The sequence below is a fragment of the Cololabis saira genome, chromosome 20 (genome assembly GCF_033807715.1).
Source record: "Cololabis saira isolate AMF1-May2022 chromosome 20, fColSai1.1, whole genome shotgun sequence".
NCBI lineage: Eukaryota > Metazoa > Chordata > Actinopteri > Beloniformes > Belonidae > Cololabis > Cololabis saira.
In genome coordinates, this window is record NC_084606.1 from 18111535 (window position 1) to 18129836 (window position 18302).

General features: G+C 42.9%; 1 protein-coding gene across 3 annotated transcripts in view; it reads right to left on the reverse strand.

Annotated features, from left to right (window-relative positions):
* Positions 1-1914: 1914 nt before the first annotated feature.
* The window catches only part of shroom4 (shroom family member 4), an 89753-nt gene continuing 73365 nt past the window's right edge, over positions 1915-18302 (reverse strand). For 2 of the 3 annotated variants that reach the window (XM_061710685.1, XM_061710687.1), the window contains 8 exons: positions 13221-13279; positions 10984-11781; positions 6929-7606; positions 6634-6757; positions 6395-6496; positions 5117-5287; positions 4877-5019; positions 1915-4755 (listed from right to left, as the gene is read on the reverse strand). In XM_061710685.1, coding sequence (XP_061566669.1) covers positions 4599-4755; positions 4877-5019; positions 5117-5287; positions 6395-6496; positions 6634-6757; positions 6929-7606; positions 10984-11781; positions 13221-13279 — 2232 coding nt within the window. In that variant the 3' untranslated portion in view covers positions 1915-4598. The remainder of the gene's footprint in view (positions 4756-4876; positions 5020-5116; positions 5288-6394; positions 6497-6633; positions 6758-6928; positions 7607-10983; positions 11782-13220; positions 13280-18302) is intronic. The other variant, XM_061710686.1, reaches the window with a different exon arrangement.

An 18302-nucleotide genomic window follows, 5' to 3' on the forward strand; every position in this document is an offset into this window, starting at 1 on the left:
CCGTTGAGAGCATCCTGCTGTACTGGGACACCATGGGTTTCCCGCTGCACTGAAGCAGAGCGGCAGATGCTCCAGATTATCGGCTGCCCCCTCCCCTTCCTGAAGGACTTTCCCTCCTCACGCCGCCTCAGCAGAGCTCAGGCAATCACTGTGGACTACACCCATCCTGCCTTCCACCTGTTTGACCTGCTGCCCTCTGAGACGGCGCTACTCGTCAATCAAGACCAGGACAAAGAACAGTTTATTCCCACAAGCAGCAACCAACCTGAACAAACTCATGCATCACTCCCTCTCCCTACCCTCCTCATCTAACACACACACTGTAATATTTAGTTCGCTACACTTTTATTATACATGGGTACCCATTTCCACATGGATGACAACTAAGGGGTTAATAGCAATATACTGTAGCAATCTTTTTTCTATTAAATGTATTTTTTTTAATTACCTTTGCACTTTTATATCTTTGTACTAGGGCTGTTCGATTAATCGATTTTAAATCGTAATCGCGATTATGTAATTAGAACGATGTTAAAACGTGAAACTCGTAAAATCGATTTTTCACTTTTTTTTTTTTTTTTTTGTCTGCACACATATTAATGATTGATACCATATTAATGATTGATGGAAATACCTCTCAATACCTGCAAGTGCCCCATCGGAGAGGCTCTTTAGTGTAGGAGGGGGCGTTGTAACATGCCACCGGGCATCCCTCAAGCCAGATGCGGTAGACCGGCCCGTGTTCCTTGCAAAAAACTTGCAAATGTGAATAGCAAATGTAATAACTGACATTACACACCTCTACCTCCTTCATGGGTTGCATTATTATTTAGCATGCAAAGACCCAGTTTAGTTTAATTAGAAAAATGTCTTGTTTTATTTAATTGGAAATATAACTTACTGTATGTTTGCAAGTGCTGATTTGCTGATTTTTTTTTTTTCAGAGATAAAACTTTATATTTTATTATATTTTTTAAAACTTTTTTTCAACTTATTTTACAGAGTTTTGCACTTTATTCATTCATTTTTGGTTTAATAAGAGCAAAGTTTGCACTTAAAGCCCAATGGGGCAAATGTTCAATAAAAAAACAGCATATTTGAAATCATTTCTTTGCCTTTTGTCAATTCACAAAATAATCGTAATCGTAATCGTAAATCGGATTTTGAGAGAAAAAAATCGAGATTTTATTTTTGGGCAAAATCGAACAGCCCTACTTTGTACATTTGTACTTCTTGTATACATGCCTTTTACACTCTTTTAAAAAATATATATTTTCTAATATATCTATTTATATCTATCTAATATATACTTCTATATGTGATATAAACTGGTTGAAAAGAGAGTTTTGATATTTTGACCTATGTATTTCACAGATTTAATCAGATTTCAAATTAAAGTTAACCTTTGAAAAAAGGGAATATTAACTTGAATTTCCAGCTTCACAGTAATCAAAAGAACATAATTTGAACCCTATTCTTGTTATTAAAACCATTTGCAAGATTTTCACAAGCACCTCAACCAAAAGTAAACATTCCCCATCGAACCTAGTTATTTTACGTTGTTGATTTGTGGTCTCTGCTCTGCTGCTACTCGGCCTCCAACGTCGATATGTTTAACTGTGCCCCTTGCTGAGAACCCCAACTGGACAAGACATCAATATTAATGACGCAGGTGCCCATTTTCCCTTCAGTGTGTCCAAATAAAAGTGCTCTTCAGCTCCTGCAGGGCTGCTGACTGATCACCAGCCCTCCACTTGCCGCCTGTTAACCTGCATTTACCAGGAGCTTTAGTTACTCAACCGTTCCAGCACATTTGAACGGCAGTTTCTTCTCCAGGAGCGGCCTGCACGTCGGCGCCCGACACCGAAGACACCCATGAGGGCAGAAATTACAACAACACATTTAAACTGGTATTATTATTTATGGTACTTTTTCTTCACACAAGTGTTTTCGCAGTTACAAAATATATTTTGACAGAAATCAAAATTACAAAGGAAAACATGAACGGAAAAATGGCACTTTCTCACCAGTCCAACAAGCGACCTCTGTCCCCTCATTTCAGTATCTTTTCAGTCAGCTTAAAGAACGGCTGTTATAGTACAGGAACACATTTATTATACACAGAATAAAAACAGTGAACGTTTTAAGTTTAAGGCTGCTTGGCACCAAACACAGCAAGAATGAACTTCAAAGCAGTGAAGAAAACTGGATAAACGTAATGTTTCTTGAAACCAGAACACATTCACTTCAACTATTCACCAGTAAAAGCCACAACGCAACGATGTTCTATCCCAACCCATCTCCAGCAGACCCCTCCCCATCTCAGAGCTGCAGTTTGTGTTGTTTTAACTTGATTTACTCAGACAGGCAGTAATAAACTCCTAAAACCGGTCTTGTCTGCGGTTTGAGATAAAGCTCAGGAGACTTTGGTGAGATGTCAGATTTACAGATGGCAGTAGTTTAAGGTATAATGAAGGGATGTGATGATGGGGGATAGAAGTTTTTTCTTCATCTAAACTCCAACTTCAAGTTAAGATCTAAATCATACATGAAGAAGTGTTGGCATTGTGTATAATAGAGCAGGAAACACTTTAAAATTCACGCCTTGTGGCAATACCACCTCTGACCACACGGGGGCATACATGTATACAGCGAGGCACTTGAACTTTCTTGTACTATGCCGCCCCCGTGTGGTCACATGTAGTATTGCTAAATAGAGTAGTTTGAAACCAATACTAATTACTGGAGGGAAGTCATCTTAAAGCAAGACATAAAAAGTATTAGTATTTGTGCAGCATTCACTCTTTCATTTAGAACATTTCTCATTATATCAAACTTAAGTGAACAGTCTCGGAAACCATTTTGTAATTTGGGGTAAACTCTGTCGACCAGACATCTGCATTTTGTAATTTGCTGTAAAGGGTGCTCGCAAAGTAAGTGTCAAATCATTCTTTGGGTTAATATTTGTTCTTTTTTTAAATTTTAATAAAAAAAAAAAACAATTGAACAAAGTACTTTAAGATCAATTTTAGTTAATGTCTTCTTTTAATTGAACTTTATAATTGTTGATGAAATTTGGTCATAAATAGCAAATTAAAGCAAATTTTAGTGGCAGCCATGTAAAAATGTCTGGGGTTAAAAAGACTGCTAGCTACTGTGTGGTTAAAACCACATTTAAATGTCGGTAACTCCTCGATGACATTAATGTAACAATATTTGAGTAAAATGAAACGCGCAGGGCTGGAAACCACAGCCAGCCGAGTAGAGCAGGCCACTTCCCATCTGTTTCGTTTTGTCACATATCAGTTGTAGGTTAAGCTGCTAAGTGGATGTTATGTTATGCGTCTTTTAAAACACTTCTGAAACGTTTTGTTTTGTGACATGTGTTCTGTTTTCAACTTCAGCGTAAAATGTCCTTCTCTGTTGCTGTTTTGGATCTCAAGGCCAACAAAAATTAAAATAAAGTCCGATTTTACCGTCCAAGTCTCCACACGAGAGTAAAAGAGCACAACATAAAGAGTTGGTGTCAGCTGAAGACAAACGCCGCGCTGGAATATTCAGTTAACGTACACAGTAAACTTGGACTCTTTCAGATCTTTCTGGTTCATCTTTTACAACAAATTCCAGTCAGTTCAAATATCAAAACCACTATATACACACCGTTTACATTATAAACACAAATCTCTTCTGTACATAAAGGTCATCGAGGCAGTAGAGTGTCAAACTCCACACAGGTACAGTCACAAGTATTACAGTAATGAGGATACAGAGTGATGCAATAATATTCTGGAAGTTAATACAGGTTATGTGATGATAGTGGAAATTACACGTTCAACAGTTAACAACATTGCAAGTGGCATTTCACACTATTGGCTTAGTGCAGGCAACAGAAGCACCAAAAAAACCCTCCTTCGATTCTCTGAACCAGGAGATTTAAATACAGGAGAAGAAAAAAAAAAAGGGATTCATACAAAAATGTCTTTGGCACAGAGAGTGACGCCATTTTTAGACTGGAGTTAAGTGTGATGTCGGTATAGTTGTACAGTACGTGTTTCAGGCACAGTGTGGAGCACTTGAAGTCAGTAAGATGGCCTCTGAAGGGAATAAGATGGATTTATTAGGAATCCCGGCTCCGTGTATGTGAGGAAGCGCTGACTCTCATCCAGCTCTGCTGGGGGTCCACGCTTCACTTTTCTGAACCATTTCTGGTTCCTGCTCCTTCCTTCAAACATCCGAGCTGCTTGTTTCAGATCTGGAATCTTTGCACAAATGTCCACTAATCTCTCAAGGATCACTTAGGCATTTTTTGGATGCTACATCTGAAGCTTCAGTCATGAAATTACCCCAATTAAAAGTATAAAAGGTGTTTGTTCCTCTTAGATTGAGCCACTCCTGTTTACCAACTTCGTGCTAAGCTAAGCTTAATGACTGTTAGAAGTAGTCAACAGATGACTGCAAACTGTGCAATTCAACGTCCTTAACTGCATGCTTACTTCTTTTATAATCAACTTTTCTGCCAGTTTTTAGACTTGACTCATTTGTCATTTGACAACAAGCCCTGCTTTTCCTTCATGTCTGTTTTTTTCTTCTTCCTTTTGTCAAAAATGTCCGTATCCCATCGACATTCCCATGCCTATCCCTAAGCCCAGTCCCAGGCTCTCCCTCAGCCCCCTCAGCTGCTCCTCTCCCAGCCGGATCTTGTCCTCCAGCTGCTTCTGCTCCACCAGCAAAGCAGCCTTCATCTTCACAAAGTGGCTGTGGAGGAAGCAACATAAACAGAATTAAAAAAAAAATGCTATTTTATGTTTAGGATAGCTTAACCCACGTTTGGAGTGAGATGAATGAATTCCCGCTGAGATGAGCAGTGAGGCTGTACCTGTAGTCTCGGTGCTGCTCCGGGGAGAGGCAGCGGGCCAGCACCCTGCTGACGGCCTGCTCTCTGCGGTCGATGTGGTCCTTCAGGTCCTGAGCTTCCGACAGCTGCCTCATGAGCTGACGCTTCTTCTCCAGCAGGGGGAGCTACAGGGCAGACAGATTAAAGCTGCGTGTCACACACACACACACACTCTTGTCTCTTCTCTGCTTCTCCTCATCTCCCACTCCTCCCCCTCCTCACCCTCTCGTGGTGCTCCGTCTCCGGGTCCATCGTCTCCAGCGTGGTCTCCACCCTCAGCAGCCTGCCGGACAGCGACAGCAGCAGGCTGACCACCTTGTCCAGATCACCGATGAACATGCGGAACTTGTCCACCTCGTTGGGTTTACACACCGACACCACCATGCTCTCCACCTGACAGTTTAAGCAACACTGATGAATGTCTTGGTCCCGCTATGGCACTCTCTTAATGAAACTGTGGGCATTTTGCATCTGTCAAAAACCTTTTCTTTTTTTTTTATAAATAAAAAGAAAAATTGCAAATCTACTAAACTTTTATTAAAAATAGCATGAACAATGTTGATATACAGTAATCTCTTGCTATAACGCGGTTCACCTTTCACGGTCTCGCTGCTTCACAGATTTGCATTGTGCATTGTGTTCTGCATTCTGATTGGCTAAATAGTCTCCCCGCTTCCCCCGCAATGTTTTTCTCTCGAATAAACACACCTGCACCACGGGCTTTAGAAGAAAAAGACGCTACAGAGCGAGTCAGGATGCAACGGCACCGTCAGAAGAGCAGTGAAATTTTGTCCTACTGTACTTATTGTACTTTTTTTCATAATCATTTTTAATTTTCTCCCGTTCAAATCCAATTAATCGGGTTGCGGTGGGGCCGTGCTGATCTCCGCAATTTGAAGCCTTGTATAATAATTGTAAAAAAAACCAAAGGTTACTACTAGTGATGCACCGATTGTTCGGTAACCGAAATTGTTCGGCCGAAAATGGCAAAAAAAACACTTTCGGTGTTCGGTGGAATAAGTGGGAAAAAAAACGAACAATTAATAACGGCGTTGTAATATAAGGAAATAGACTGGCCGCTCCCGTAACTTGCACGCCACAAACATAAATCGTTGGCCAACCAAAAGGTAACCACATAAGAATTTTACCTAACATTCACCAGGAGGTGGAACCAAAACAACATAATGGTGGGAAATTAAAACATTTTCAATTTTTTATGTTCAATAAATATTTTCTACCTTGCAATTTTGTAAAAGATTTTTTTCTTTGAAAAGCATGCCTAAATCAAATTTATTTGATTTATGCAATGGTGAAAAAATTGGCAAAATAAATGAAAAACTGCGAAGAACCATGTTTGGTATTCGACCATGTTAAAGCTACTTTTATTGTGAAAACTCCCTTTTTTTAACCCTTTTTTAACCCTTTCAACTCTCTGAAAACTGGGTCCATCGTGCACAGATTGTTGAAAGCAGTGCAATAGAGGAAAGATGTTGCTCCCACCTCGTCTCCCAGCTGAGAGTTGGCTCGGATGTCCTCCTGCAGTCCCCTCTGAGCCTCCCTCAACACGCCCAGCTTCTTGCGGAGGCTCTCCATCAGCTGCTTCTGCGCGGCAGAGCAACAGCTGGTTACACATCTCGTTGTGAAAGCAAGGAGCAACACGTGGGCCGCCGGCGCTGCGGCTTCCCCGGGCCTCAACCCCTACGAAAGCACGTGCCTCAAGCGGCTGCCGCGTGCGTTACCTTGTAGGTGAGCTCGTCGTCCTCGTCTCTCTCGTCGGTGAAGTCCTTCATCTGCGACAGGATCTGCGCCTTGGCTGCGGACGTGCTGTAATAGGACGAGCAGCTGGAGCTCGCGCCGGATCGCCTGGGGGGGGGAACGGAGGCACATTAATGTGGGTTGTGTGACAAAGGAAGAACAACCTGCATATGGAAAGCATCTCAACTCTGAATAAGCAAACAAACATGATGATCCAGCAAAAACATTCACATTCCAGCGCTCAGACTCGAGGCTTCTGGCTTCTAGCCTCCGTATTACCTATCCAAGCTGTCGGTGTTCTGCTCCACAGTCTGGAAGTGTCCTCTCCAGCTCTCCGTGCCGGACTCCCCCTCGCTGGTCTGGGGGAACAGCTCCTCCAGACTCAGCGTCTCCCTGCTGCTCTCGCCGGCCTCCAGCTCCTCCTCCAGGGAGCTGCTCTCCGCCTGCATCCCGCCAGAAGGCGAGCTCTCCGCATCCGGCAGCGTGTCGATGTCCGTCTCCAGGACCCTGACGGGCAGCGCGAAGCACGGGAGTTCACTGGTGATGGGCATGTCCTCGGTCGGGAGGTCCTCCTCCTGGAAGTCATCGATGTCCGTTTCCATGGGGACGTCCAGGTCGGCCTCCAGGCTCTGAGCTGGACTCGGGCTGAGAGTAGTTTCCGACTCGGTTCCCGGTTCCTGGATGATTTTCTGCTGCTCTTCCACCTCCAGGACTCTTCTCATGCATAGCTGCTGCTGCTGGTGGTGGTTATTGACTTGGCTGTAGTAAGTTTCCGAGGGACAGACCCGAACGACGCCCTCGTTGTCCGGGACAGGAGGAAGTGACTCGTCACTTTGAACACTGGGAGATGAGGTCCGCTCCCACTCGGCCCCTGGTCTCACAGCGGGCTGCAGTCTGAGAGGTTTCACCGTGACTCTGTCCTGACTTGGACCATGTCTCACATCCACCACCGGCATGCTGCAAAGACACAACATGATTGAAATTCATCGGTACACCAGTCATAACAAAAAAATACTTGTTTATGTGAGAACAGCCCAATCGGAAATGTTTAATTGCAGAAATCCTCCTTGATAACTTATTTCAGTACTGTATAACTGCATAAGACACCTCAGGTTTTCTTCCAGTTTGACATTTTAAGGTTAAATTGAGAAGATTTCTCAACCCGGGGCAATTTGAGAATTATAGGCCTGTCTTGCTATTTTCATTCCTGGTAACAACTACTGAAAGGGCAGCATTCAAACAGGTCATGAACCTACTCTTGCAAAAGGACCTCCTTGATCCAAATCAGTACCACTTTAAAAGTGGTCAGCCCACTAAAAAAACTCCTTGTGATAGAGGCCCTTGAGAAAGCCCAAACTGCTGCCCAGTCCTTGACTCTTATCCTACTGGAGCTTCCAGCGGCCTCTGAAACAGCTTACCACCATATCCTGATATCTGTACTCTAGGAATGGGTGATATTTTACCGTTCACGATAAACCGTCAAAAAAATTCCCTCACCGTAAGAATTTGTCATCTCACGGTAAAAACGATAAATTCCCGTTGATGACGTTTTTGTGTAAAGCTGATTTATGGTTCTGTGTTAAATCCACACACAACGTACGTGAAGGAAGGAAGGAAGGAAGGAAGGAAGGAAGGAAGGAAGGAAGGAAGGAAGTAAGGAAGGAAGGAAGGAAGGAAGGAAGGAAGGAGCCAGAAAGAAAGAACGAAAGGAGCCAGAAAGAAAGAACGAAAGGAGCCAGAAAGAAAGAAAGAAAGAAATGAGCTAGAAAGAAAGAAAGAAATGAGCCAGAAAGAAAGAAATGAGCTAGAAAGAAAGAAAGAAATGAGCCAGAAAGAAAGGAGCCAGAAAGAAAGAAAGAAAGAAATGAGCCAGAAAGAAAGAAAGAAATGAGCCAGAAAGAAAGAAAGAAATGAGCCAGAAAGAAAGAAAGAAATGAGCCAGAAAGAAAGAAAGAAAGAAAGAAAGAAAGAAAGAAAGAAAGAAAGAAAGAAAGAAAGAAAGAAAGAAAGAAAGAAAGAAAGAAAGAAAGAAAGAAAGAAAGAAAGAAAGAAAGAAAGAAAAAAGGATAAATTCCCGTTGATGACGTTTTTGTGTAACAAACATGGCGGATCTGAGAGCGAGATTGATTTATAGTTACAAAGGAGGAGTTGAATTGGTATTTTTTTTATCGTCATTTTTATCGTTATCGGGATAAATGCCAGAAATTATCGTGATACATTTTTTAGTCCATACCGCCCATCCCTACTGTACTCCCAAAAATGGGCCTTCTGGGCAAAGCGTACTCCAGCTTGGGGACCTATTTTGTATGTCATGGCTAGTTCAAATGTCAACACTTCATTCCCTCTCCTCCGGAGTGCCCCAAAGCTCGATGCTGGGACCCTTCCTCTTTGCTCATTGTTGAGTCGGTTATCACCAGGAATGATATGCTATGCACATGATACCCAGCATTCCTGCAATGCTCTTCTTGCGGGTCTTCCAGCACACACAGTTCAACCTTCACAGATGATCCAGATCACAGCAGCGCGTCTGGCGTTCAACCAACCAAACAGGCCTCACGTAACACTGTAACTTGCTGAACTCCTCTGGCTACCTGAATAAAAGTTGCTGTCTACCTATGAAGTGACTTCTGGCTCTGCCATCAGATTTTAAACCTCAATCTTCAAGGTTTACACTCCTGTCCGATCATTATGTTCCTCTAGGGCAGGGGTCGGCAACCCGCGGCTCTAGAGCCGCATGCGGCTCTTTAGCGCCGCCCTAGTGGCTCTTGGAGCTTTTTCAAAAATGTTTGACCTTTTTTTCCTTTTTTTTCCCCTTTTTCTTCTTTTTTTTCTTCCTTTTTCTCTTTCTTTCTCTTTCTTTTCTCTCTTTTTTCCTTTTTTTCTTTCTTTTCTTGTTTTTTTTGCTTTTTTCTTGTTTTTTTCATTTTTTTCTCTTTTTTTCTTGTTTTTTTTCTTTTTTCTTCTTTATTTCCTTTTTTTCCTCTTTTTTTCTTCCTTTTTCCTTTCCTTTTTAATCTCGACATTTCAGCTTTTTTCTCGACATTTCGACTTTTTTCTCGACATTTCGACTTTTTTCTCGACATTTCGACTTTTTTCTCAACATTTCGACTTTTTTCTCGAGATTGTACTTCAACATTAATCTCAACATTTTGACTTTTTTCTCTAAATTTTGACTTTTTTCTCCACATTTTGACTTTTTTTTTTCGACATTTCTCCTTTCACCATTTACAAACCAGACAGTTCCCCTTTTGTGGTTCCACTTTGGTGGAAGCAGCTACCTGCCGTGTCCCTCTCTTCTCTCAAGAAAGTCCTGAAGATTCATCCCTTTCAATAACAACTCCTCACAAGAAACTGCACTCCTCTACAGGTCCAACCTGTCTTTTTTGGACCCTTGGTTTCTCTTTTCTTTATGTGACGTAATACTAAATGCCAGGATGTCTTACTGTCCTGTAGTTTGATTGTTATTTCTCATGTTTAAGCTGCTCGGGATAACAAGGTCTACTAAATAAATGCTAAACTCAATTTTCTATAGCCGAGCATCTTATTATTAGCTGATGCGCAGCGCAACATATGCAGACATTCAATTTAATGGCGCCACTTTCACAAAGATAAAATCTAGTTGCCATAGATACAGTTGGTCTAATTTTACTTCCAATAGCAACTCGCCTGTTATAGTTAAACTACATTTTCGACGGGTGAGATGTATAATTCTTTACAAAAGACGTAACTCCAATAGTTCTTAAACAATAAAAAAAAAGTAGAACAAAAAGTAATGCGTCTATTTTGACCCAATAACTGATCACAAAGTCGATCAGTAAAGGTTATATGTGCAACAGCCCGACTAACTTTTAGGGACTTTAAGCCTAAGATTGATGAAGTAAAGAAAAAAAAGATAATCTATGTAACATTAAAACACATTTTTGGTTGTTCTGCAGTCCTATTTTACAAACATTACCTCTGAATTGTAGGGGAATCTTTAACTTGTGTAATTAAATTCGCCAATCATACATGTCGGGCACATGAATGACTTTAGGAATTGGTTATGAGCCAATTGAGATAAAGTTCGATTCACAGATTCGGCTAAAAGGTAAATGGCTTACACTTATATAGCGCTTTCCAGCTGTACTCCTACTGCCCCAAAGCGCTTTACACTGCAAACATTCACCCACACACGCACACATTCACACTCCGGTTGTCGGCGGACAAAAGGTAAAAGGATTCTCTTTTCTTTTTCAACAAAATAAAAACTAATCAATGACATTTGTTATTTGTGAGTCTGAGTCTTACATTTGCTGTGTTACAATGTAATTACTGTAAATGTCAACATTTCTCACCTGCTTGAGGGGGCCTCTGTTGGCGGCGGTGGAGGTGGAGGAGGAAGAGACACAACCTCCCTCTCCACTGGGGGCGGGGCCACGGGTCTGAAGGCTTTCCTGGACAACACGGGACTCGGGGAAGCAGCAGCGTAGATCCGCTCCTGAAACTGAGCTGGACTCTGATTGGATGGAGCGTGTGGCGCCGTGCGCTCCTGGGTTTGAGTTTGGTTGCAGGTGCATCTCGGACAGCTCTCGGCCACTTCCTGCCTCTCCGGTGGGAGGCTGTAGGACCTCTGCCGGGATGTCTCCGGCGGCGGGACGTAGGAGGAGGAGTGAGACTGATAGTGTCCGGCTGTGGTGTTGATAGAGACGGGAGGCGCAGAAGAGGTGGAGGAGGAGGAGGAGGAGTAGAACAGAGTGTGGTGAGACGCACGTCGGCGGTGGAACTGCTCCCACTTCGGGGGCGGAGGTCTCGGGGGAGGCGGCATCTTCTTCCTGTTTTGCCTGGCGGTGCCTTCTGCATTTCCTCCCATGAAGCGCCGGTGTGGTCCTTCGTCTATCTCGCTCAGCGTCTGGCTGGTCGCCGCGGAGATCGACGGGGACCAGCGGTGGCTGCTGTCGAAGCGGAGGTCGTTCTCAGACATGGCTCGGCCTCGGAGGGAAAGTGGAGCCGGCGCAGGAGCGAAGGCGTATCCGTTACGACTGTCACCGCTGCTGTCGGCCCGCCCTGAGTCCCAGCGAGCCGGGTGATGGTGGGACTGGTGCTGATTCAGGCCCGGCGGGGCTCTGGACTCCCGTCTCCAGCTCCGGTAATCTCTGAAAAAAGAGGAATCGTGGGAAAATTCCTTTAAAACCCAATGTTTCACTTCTGTTTCTGTGAAGTTGAAACGATTTTTGACACAAACTTACACACCAAACTCACACTTTTAAGGCTATTTAGCTAGATTTTGATTACCGTATTTTCTGGACTATAAGCCGCTACTTTTGTCATAGGTTTTGTACCATGCGGCTTATACAAAGGTGCAGCTATTCTGTGGATTTTTCTTCCACCGCTAGGGGGAGCGCTAACCGGAATTAGAATAAAAACTAAGACAAAATAAATGCAAAGAAGAATACGCTACTTCTTCTTTAGCAGATAGAAGTAGAAGCAGATTTCAAACTGATAAATAGATGAATAAATACCGGTTATTTTCTCTTGGTTCTGTCCCGTTTTAATCAGCAAAGTTGCTGACGTGTTAAAAGACACTGTTAGGAAAGGATTTATTTAGGTACAAACATGTACATCATTTACAGTTCAAAATCCTTCTGTACATGCAGTAAATATCTAATCTAACAACATAAATATCTGCGGCTTGCATATCTTTTTTTCTAAATAGAGCGGATGCGGCTTATATACAGGTGCGGCTTATAGTCCAGAAAATACGGTATATAAGAACAGAATTCATATATTTTTTCATGGATTATTTTATTCTTCTTTCTTAGTTTGACTCTTCTTGTACCTGAGCACATTCATTTGGGTGTTTGAGGTCACCGAGAACTGAAAAATTGACAAAATCCAAACGCCGTGATTTTGTTTGAGATGATTGAAGTCCAAACATTTCTCATTTAAGCGGTTAAACTTTTTGCAGGCTGACTGCAACATCACAAACCCACTAATCTCAGCAGGAAGGTGGAAGAACCGAGTCGGAGGACTGACTGACTGCTATGATCAAAGACCTGAAGACATGACTGTCTCTGTCCTGCATCTCTGCTGTATGTTGAACACAGTTCGCCAGAGAAATGTAATTAAAGCAGTTTCAAACAAAAACAAATCCTCCTTTAAACTTCTAGCCGCACAAATAAATGTTCTTCCTGTCTTTTTTTTTGAGAAATGTATATTACAAACAAATATGACAGAGTAAGTAGTGAAATTACAGCAGGTTCCCTCGACAATAGTGCAATCCAAACTAACGACCCCCCCTCTTTACAAGATTACGTCCAACCACATATCATTAGGGTTATATTTTGACCATGGATGATTGCCCCACGCACTTGGGGCTCATTACAGCCACATCCCAGCCGGGCATGACTGAGTGGTTTCCGCCCGCCGGGGCACAATGGGCCGACCCCACCTAACGTCTCCAGAGACTCACTTACAGACAATCAGACAGACGCAGCAAGTGTGTCAGAAAGGCCCAGTCACAAACGGTTCAGGGAGGGAGTTTTTTTTTCATCTTTTTTTAATATATGACTGTACTTGATAGGAAGTAGCTCACCTCTCGGTCAGGCTGAACTTCCTGTCGAGCTTGGCCGTTTCCTGCCGGGCGGGATATGCCTGTGAAGAGATTTGAAGGTGGTTAATGACACTAGAAGAATGAGGGAAGGCTTCAATGTGCTGCTCAGCTGCTGGGGGGAAGTGGGTGGGCTGCTGAGTCTCTGCAATATTCTTCAATCAGGGTGGAGGCATTTTCTGCTGAATTCAAATTTCCATGCAGAGCCCGTTCTGTAAACAGTTGAAAATACCGGGGAAAAAAAAAAAAGAAAAAGAAAACGCACGTTGTTGCTCTGTTTTTCTAACTACGACTTCGGCAGATCAACCTCAACTCTTCATGCACCGTGTCACAGGACTTTCAGGTTTTTAAGAAATGTTGAGATTTGCATGATTTTATAACGCTTTGTCAAATTACATTTGAACTCTACCAACATTTCAGATTTTAAGGGGATAAATGTATCCTAAGAAATACAGAAGGTTGTTCATCAGCCTCACAGACGGGGCCCAAACATTTGCATGAGAGCTGCTGCAGCTCTTGATCTTATTACAGTTTTTTACAATTGTTTAAACACATTTATTGGAACATCAACTACAATGTGCACAACCTGAAACTCATGTTTCAGGTGGCTAAACCAATCCTGCTGAGCTCCAAGCACATTTACTGCTCTAGACTCAAATTCCCATTCCATACCACACATTTCTTACAACACTACACACAATTTCCAATATCCTGCACACTCTTCCTGAATTCCCTCTCTTGCTGTTCACACAGAACACACAGCCAATCACATTTCTAAACTCCAAAGGCTGTTGTACAATATGCAATCAGCAATTTGCCATAAAAGGGTCACAGGTGAGCTCCTGGTTTGTTTGGAGAACAATGGATGGGGGTAATATTGAGAGAGGTGAGCAGCTTGCTGTGATGTCCAGTGGACTGCACATTTTGAGTCCAAATACTGTAAAATATTATTTGTTGTTACAGTAAAGAATTGCGTGTTGTTTTCTATTTGAGTAGCCTATACATAAGAATACTATATGGTGATACATTACATCCAACAGCTGAAGGTGTAACACTGAACATACAAATGCATGATTCTACTAAGCATTCATATAGTGTTTTCCATTCTGCACATCAGTGTTCAGTGGGTGCTTAGAAATGTCTACTCAAATGATGTATGTGTTTGGCATTTGAGAAGGAAATACCATTTAGTGAAGAGTTAACACTGTTTTGAGGGTAGAGTGTGCTTTTGCAAGAGAAGTGTAGGATTTTGCATTTTGTGTGTGAGTTTTGTAATTTGTGTTTAGAGTTTTGAGAAAGGGAGGTAGTCTATCAGGAAATGTGTTTAAACAATTGTGAAAAACTGTAAGACAATGCATTAACGTCCATTCATGTTATACAGCCGAGTAAGTTCTGGTTAACTCCTAACCTTAACCTAACTCTCATCTTAGCGGACCATGACTCCAGAAATGACCTCATCCGCTCCAGTTTTTGGTGATGGGTGATCATACGGAAAATAAGGCAACAAAAACAACACTACAAGGAAACCCCTGAGAGGAAATCAGCTTCTGAGTCAAATGTGAAGATCCGGATGATCTATTATTTTGCTTGGCTGGATGAAAAATTTCCATCTTTGCTGATGAAATGGAAACAATTGATACCTTGGAGATAATGAGATCCATTTCAAATGTCTTTAAGTTTCCCTGACAGATTTGTCTGTTGGGATTTGAAGAGGCGTTGAATCATTGCTGGAACGGCCATCAATGATGAACGGTATATTAAATAAGCTTAAAGAGGTTTACTATAGACAGAATATGTTTTATTGAGCTAACATTTCCAGGCACAAGCAGAAACTGCAGGTCTCAAATCTTTTTGAAGAGACACTAAGATTATTAATCATAAGAGTTATTTTCAAGCAATAGTGACTAAAACTTTTAGCTTTTGTAACTGATCAGAACAACACACACAAAGACATTCGTCAGAGAGGCCAAATACTCAAGACTTATTAGAATTATTAAAAAAAGAAAAATAAAGAAAAATGAACTAGCAGTCTTCATATCTTATTAGGGTTGCAAAGTTTTGGGAGTTTTTGGAGTTAGAAACTTCCTAATTACTGTAATATAAGAAAATGGACAGGACTATTAAAGAGTAGATGCAAGTTTGCAAAACTGCAGGTTGGCCTTTAACGGAACATGTAAATGTAGTTGGGTAAAAACATCTTTCAACACAATATTGACTAAAAAAAATCTGATTTAATGCAGATTAAGTTGAATTTCATAAATGAATAATATAATAATAATGAAGAGAAGTATCTGAGAACGCAGCTGGGTTTCCTGTGTTAAGATGTGGTGATGTATTCCAGCCAGAGGTGTGTTCACATGCGTGTGTTTTTGCCTCTAGAAACACACACTCAGCACAACTGTTGCCATTAAAAACAGTGGCGGTTTGTAAGACGAGGTTATCGCTGTGGCGTCAGAGGAGCAAGTCTTTTACAGGAAAAGGATCCCAGCATGTCGAGGTCCAAGACGCTTTTTCAGCTGGAACAAAACACTTGATTGACTTAATGATGTACTGATGGCGTTTTGTGTTACTGAGAGGCAAACATAAGGGGACTGAGAGGGTGAAGTTCACAGAAGTTGCAAAAGTTCAGACGAGCTCTCACCAAAGAGCCGGGAATCAATTTGTGGTAATGTTGCAACCCAACGCTGCTATTATTGCTTACGCAAGCGAGCGCCGCCGCTGCCCGGTCCTGCTCAGTTCCATGAACGATTTCAATAATCCGCCGAACTCTCAATGAGAATCTCAGACTTCCCCCACATGCGAGATGAGAGGTTCCACTTCAAACCAACCGTTCAACCGCAGTGCACTCGGACAAAGAAGCAAACTAGCCCCACAAATCCGAGTGTGGCCACTTGATCCCTTGTAGGTGCCGGTTGAGAAAACAGAGTTAGTTTTTGGTCTTCTGTGGTCATTTCAGTTCGGTCCAAAACCACAGTCTGACTTCACTCAACGGAGAAGTTTATCTTTCACTCCGAGAGGCAGTACTTGGTTACAGTGCTGCTGACGGAAATCTGCTGTGGGGTCAGTGGGCTCGGAAAAATACTCAGTACGTGCACATGCAGCGATTCAAGGTGGTTGGAGATCTGATCAGATAATGACATGCAGAAGACTGGATCAACTTGTCTGATTACACATGCTGTTCTGAGATCAGACTGAATCAGATTGAATAAACCACTGTAACCAGAGCATGGCTGACTCCGTGACGCTAGGTGGCGCTGTACCCGAGGTAACCATGGTAACCATTTCAACAAAGAGCCACTTCCGGTTGACCTCCGCTTAACAACAAGGAAAAAGTGCATTCTAAGGGCCAATCCCAATTCTCCTTCACTCGCCCTTCTTTTCTCCACCCGCACTTCTTTTCTTCCCTAACCCCTAAAAAAGAAGGGGGAGATTTTAGGGCACTTGAGATCTAGGGCACTTGGCCCAGGTGCCTGTCCCATTTCTCCCCCTACCCCTCGTTTTCATCCCTACCCTGATCAGGAAGCAGAGAGCCAAAAGCTGTTTTAATTTCAGCTGTAGCGCTGTTAATATGGCACTTTATTAAGTTTTAATATTTTTTCAGGTATAAAGGTAACCTTAAGATCCGCAACCGGGGCTCAGTTTATCCAAATAACGCCTGTTAAGAAATTTGACCCGATGTTTTCGGAGATGAGAAGAGCCGTCGCCCCCGGGGAGCAACCTCAGCTCACAGCCCGAGAAGAGACGTGTCCGCCGGCTCAAGCTGCTGCGTCAGCCCCGGGAGAGAAACTCTCTCTGGGACGCTGCTCTGTTGAGAATCACGCCGGCTGAAATAAATCATTTAGGAAGATGTTGGTTTAATAGATGAAATCTAACAGTTGTAGCTACGCCTGTTAAGAAATTTGCTCCGAAATTTAGAGATTTCTGTCTGCAGGCTCCGGAGTTTATGCCGCGTTCCATTTACCTCGGAAATCGGAAGTGGGAACTGGGAATGGCAGCCATCTTGGAATGGTAACTCGGGGGTGGTGAAGACTCTCCCACTTTCCCAGTGGGAAACCCCACTTTGAGGGGCGTTCCAGTCGAAAATTCCGACTGGGGACTGGGAAATCCCCACTTCCGAGGATAAATGGAACGCGGCATTAGGTCCGAGTTAAATAGACGCAGCCTACGGCGTAGGGTACGGCGTATTTTGTTTTTTTTATGCCACAGTTTGCAGATTGATTGTTGATGCGTGGGCTAACGTGTCTGCTGGGATTATTTTGCGAGCTTTTGCAAAAGCGTGCATTTCCGAGGCGCCGCACGGCACGGAACGTGACTCTGACAGCGAGGAATTCGGACTGGCACAGCTGATTTAGCGGAGCTCTTTAATGCAGAAACAGAGGATGAGACTTAATGGGTTTGATTAATGTAAAAACTGAAATAAAGTAGCCTACAATCAAACAAAGTTTTGCTCCCGCTGTATTTTTAAATACGCACACTCCTGTGCTTGTGTGTGTGTGTGTGTGTGTGTGTGTGTGTGTGTGTGTGTTCTTGTGTGTGTGCCGTTTCGGTCGGTGCGCCGTGTGTGTTTTAAATACAGAAATATGACACATAAGACTGAGGCTATGCCTTTCCACACGGCGCCCGTATGGTCGCGAAAATACAGTATTTATATATGAAATGTCAGAATAGGAAATATTTTGACAACACCCCTGAAGCAGTCAAACGACACCCCAGGGAGCTACTACTGAGCAGCGTTGCGTCGTATCCTTTCACTTCCGGGTGAATCCCCTCCCCCGGGGGAAAACCCCACCCGGGGGAAATTCTCGAGCATGCGCAGACTGTAATATCCATGTCTCCGTACACATGGCATTAACAAGGCGGTTGCGACTGGCTTATCTAGGTGCTGCAAGCGGGTTGATGAATCCAGTCTGATCAGATTACTTGACTGACTTAAGGTGTTCACATGCAGTTTAAAAGTCAGTACGATGTGTGCAAATGATCTCCAACCAGTTTGAATCGCTGCATGTGCACGTAAGAATGTACTTAGAATCTCTGACATATTTAAGCACTAACAGGACTGATGCAACC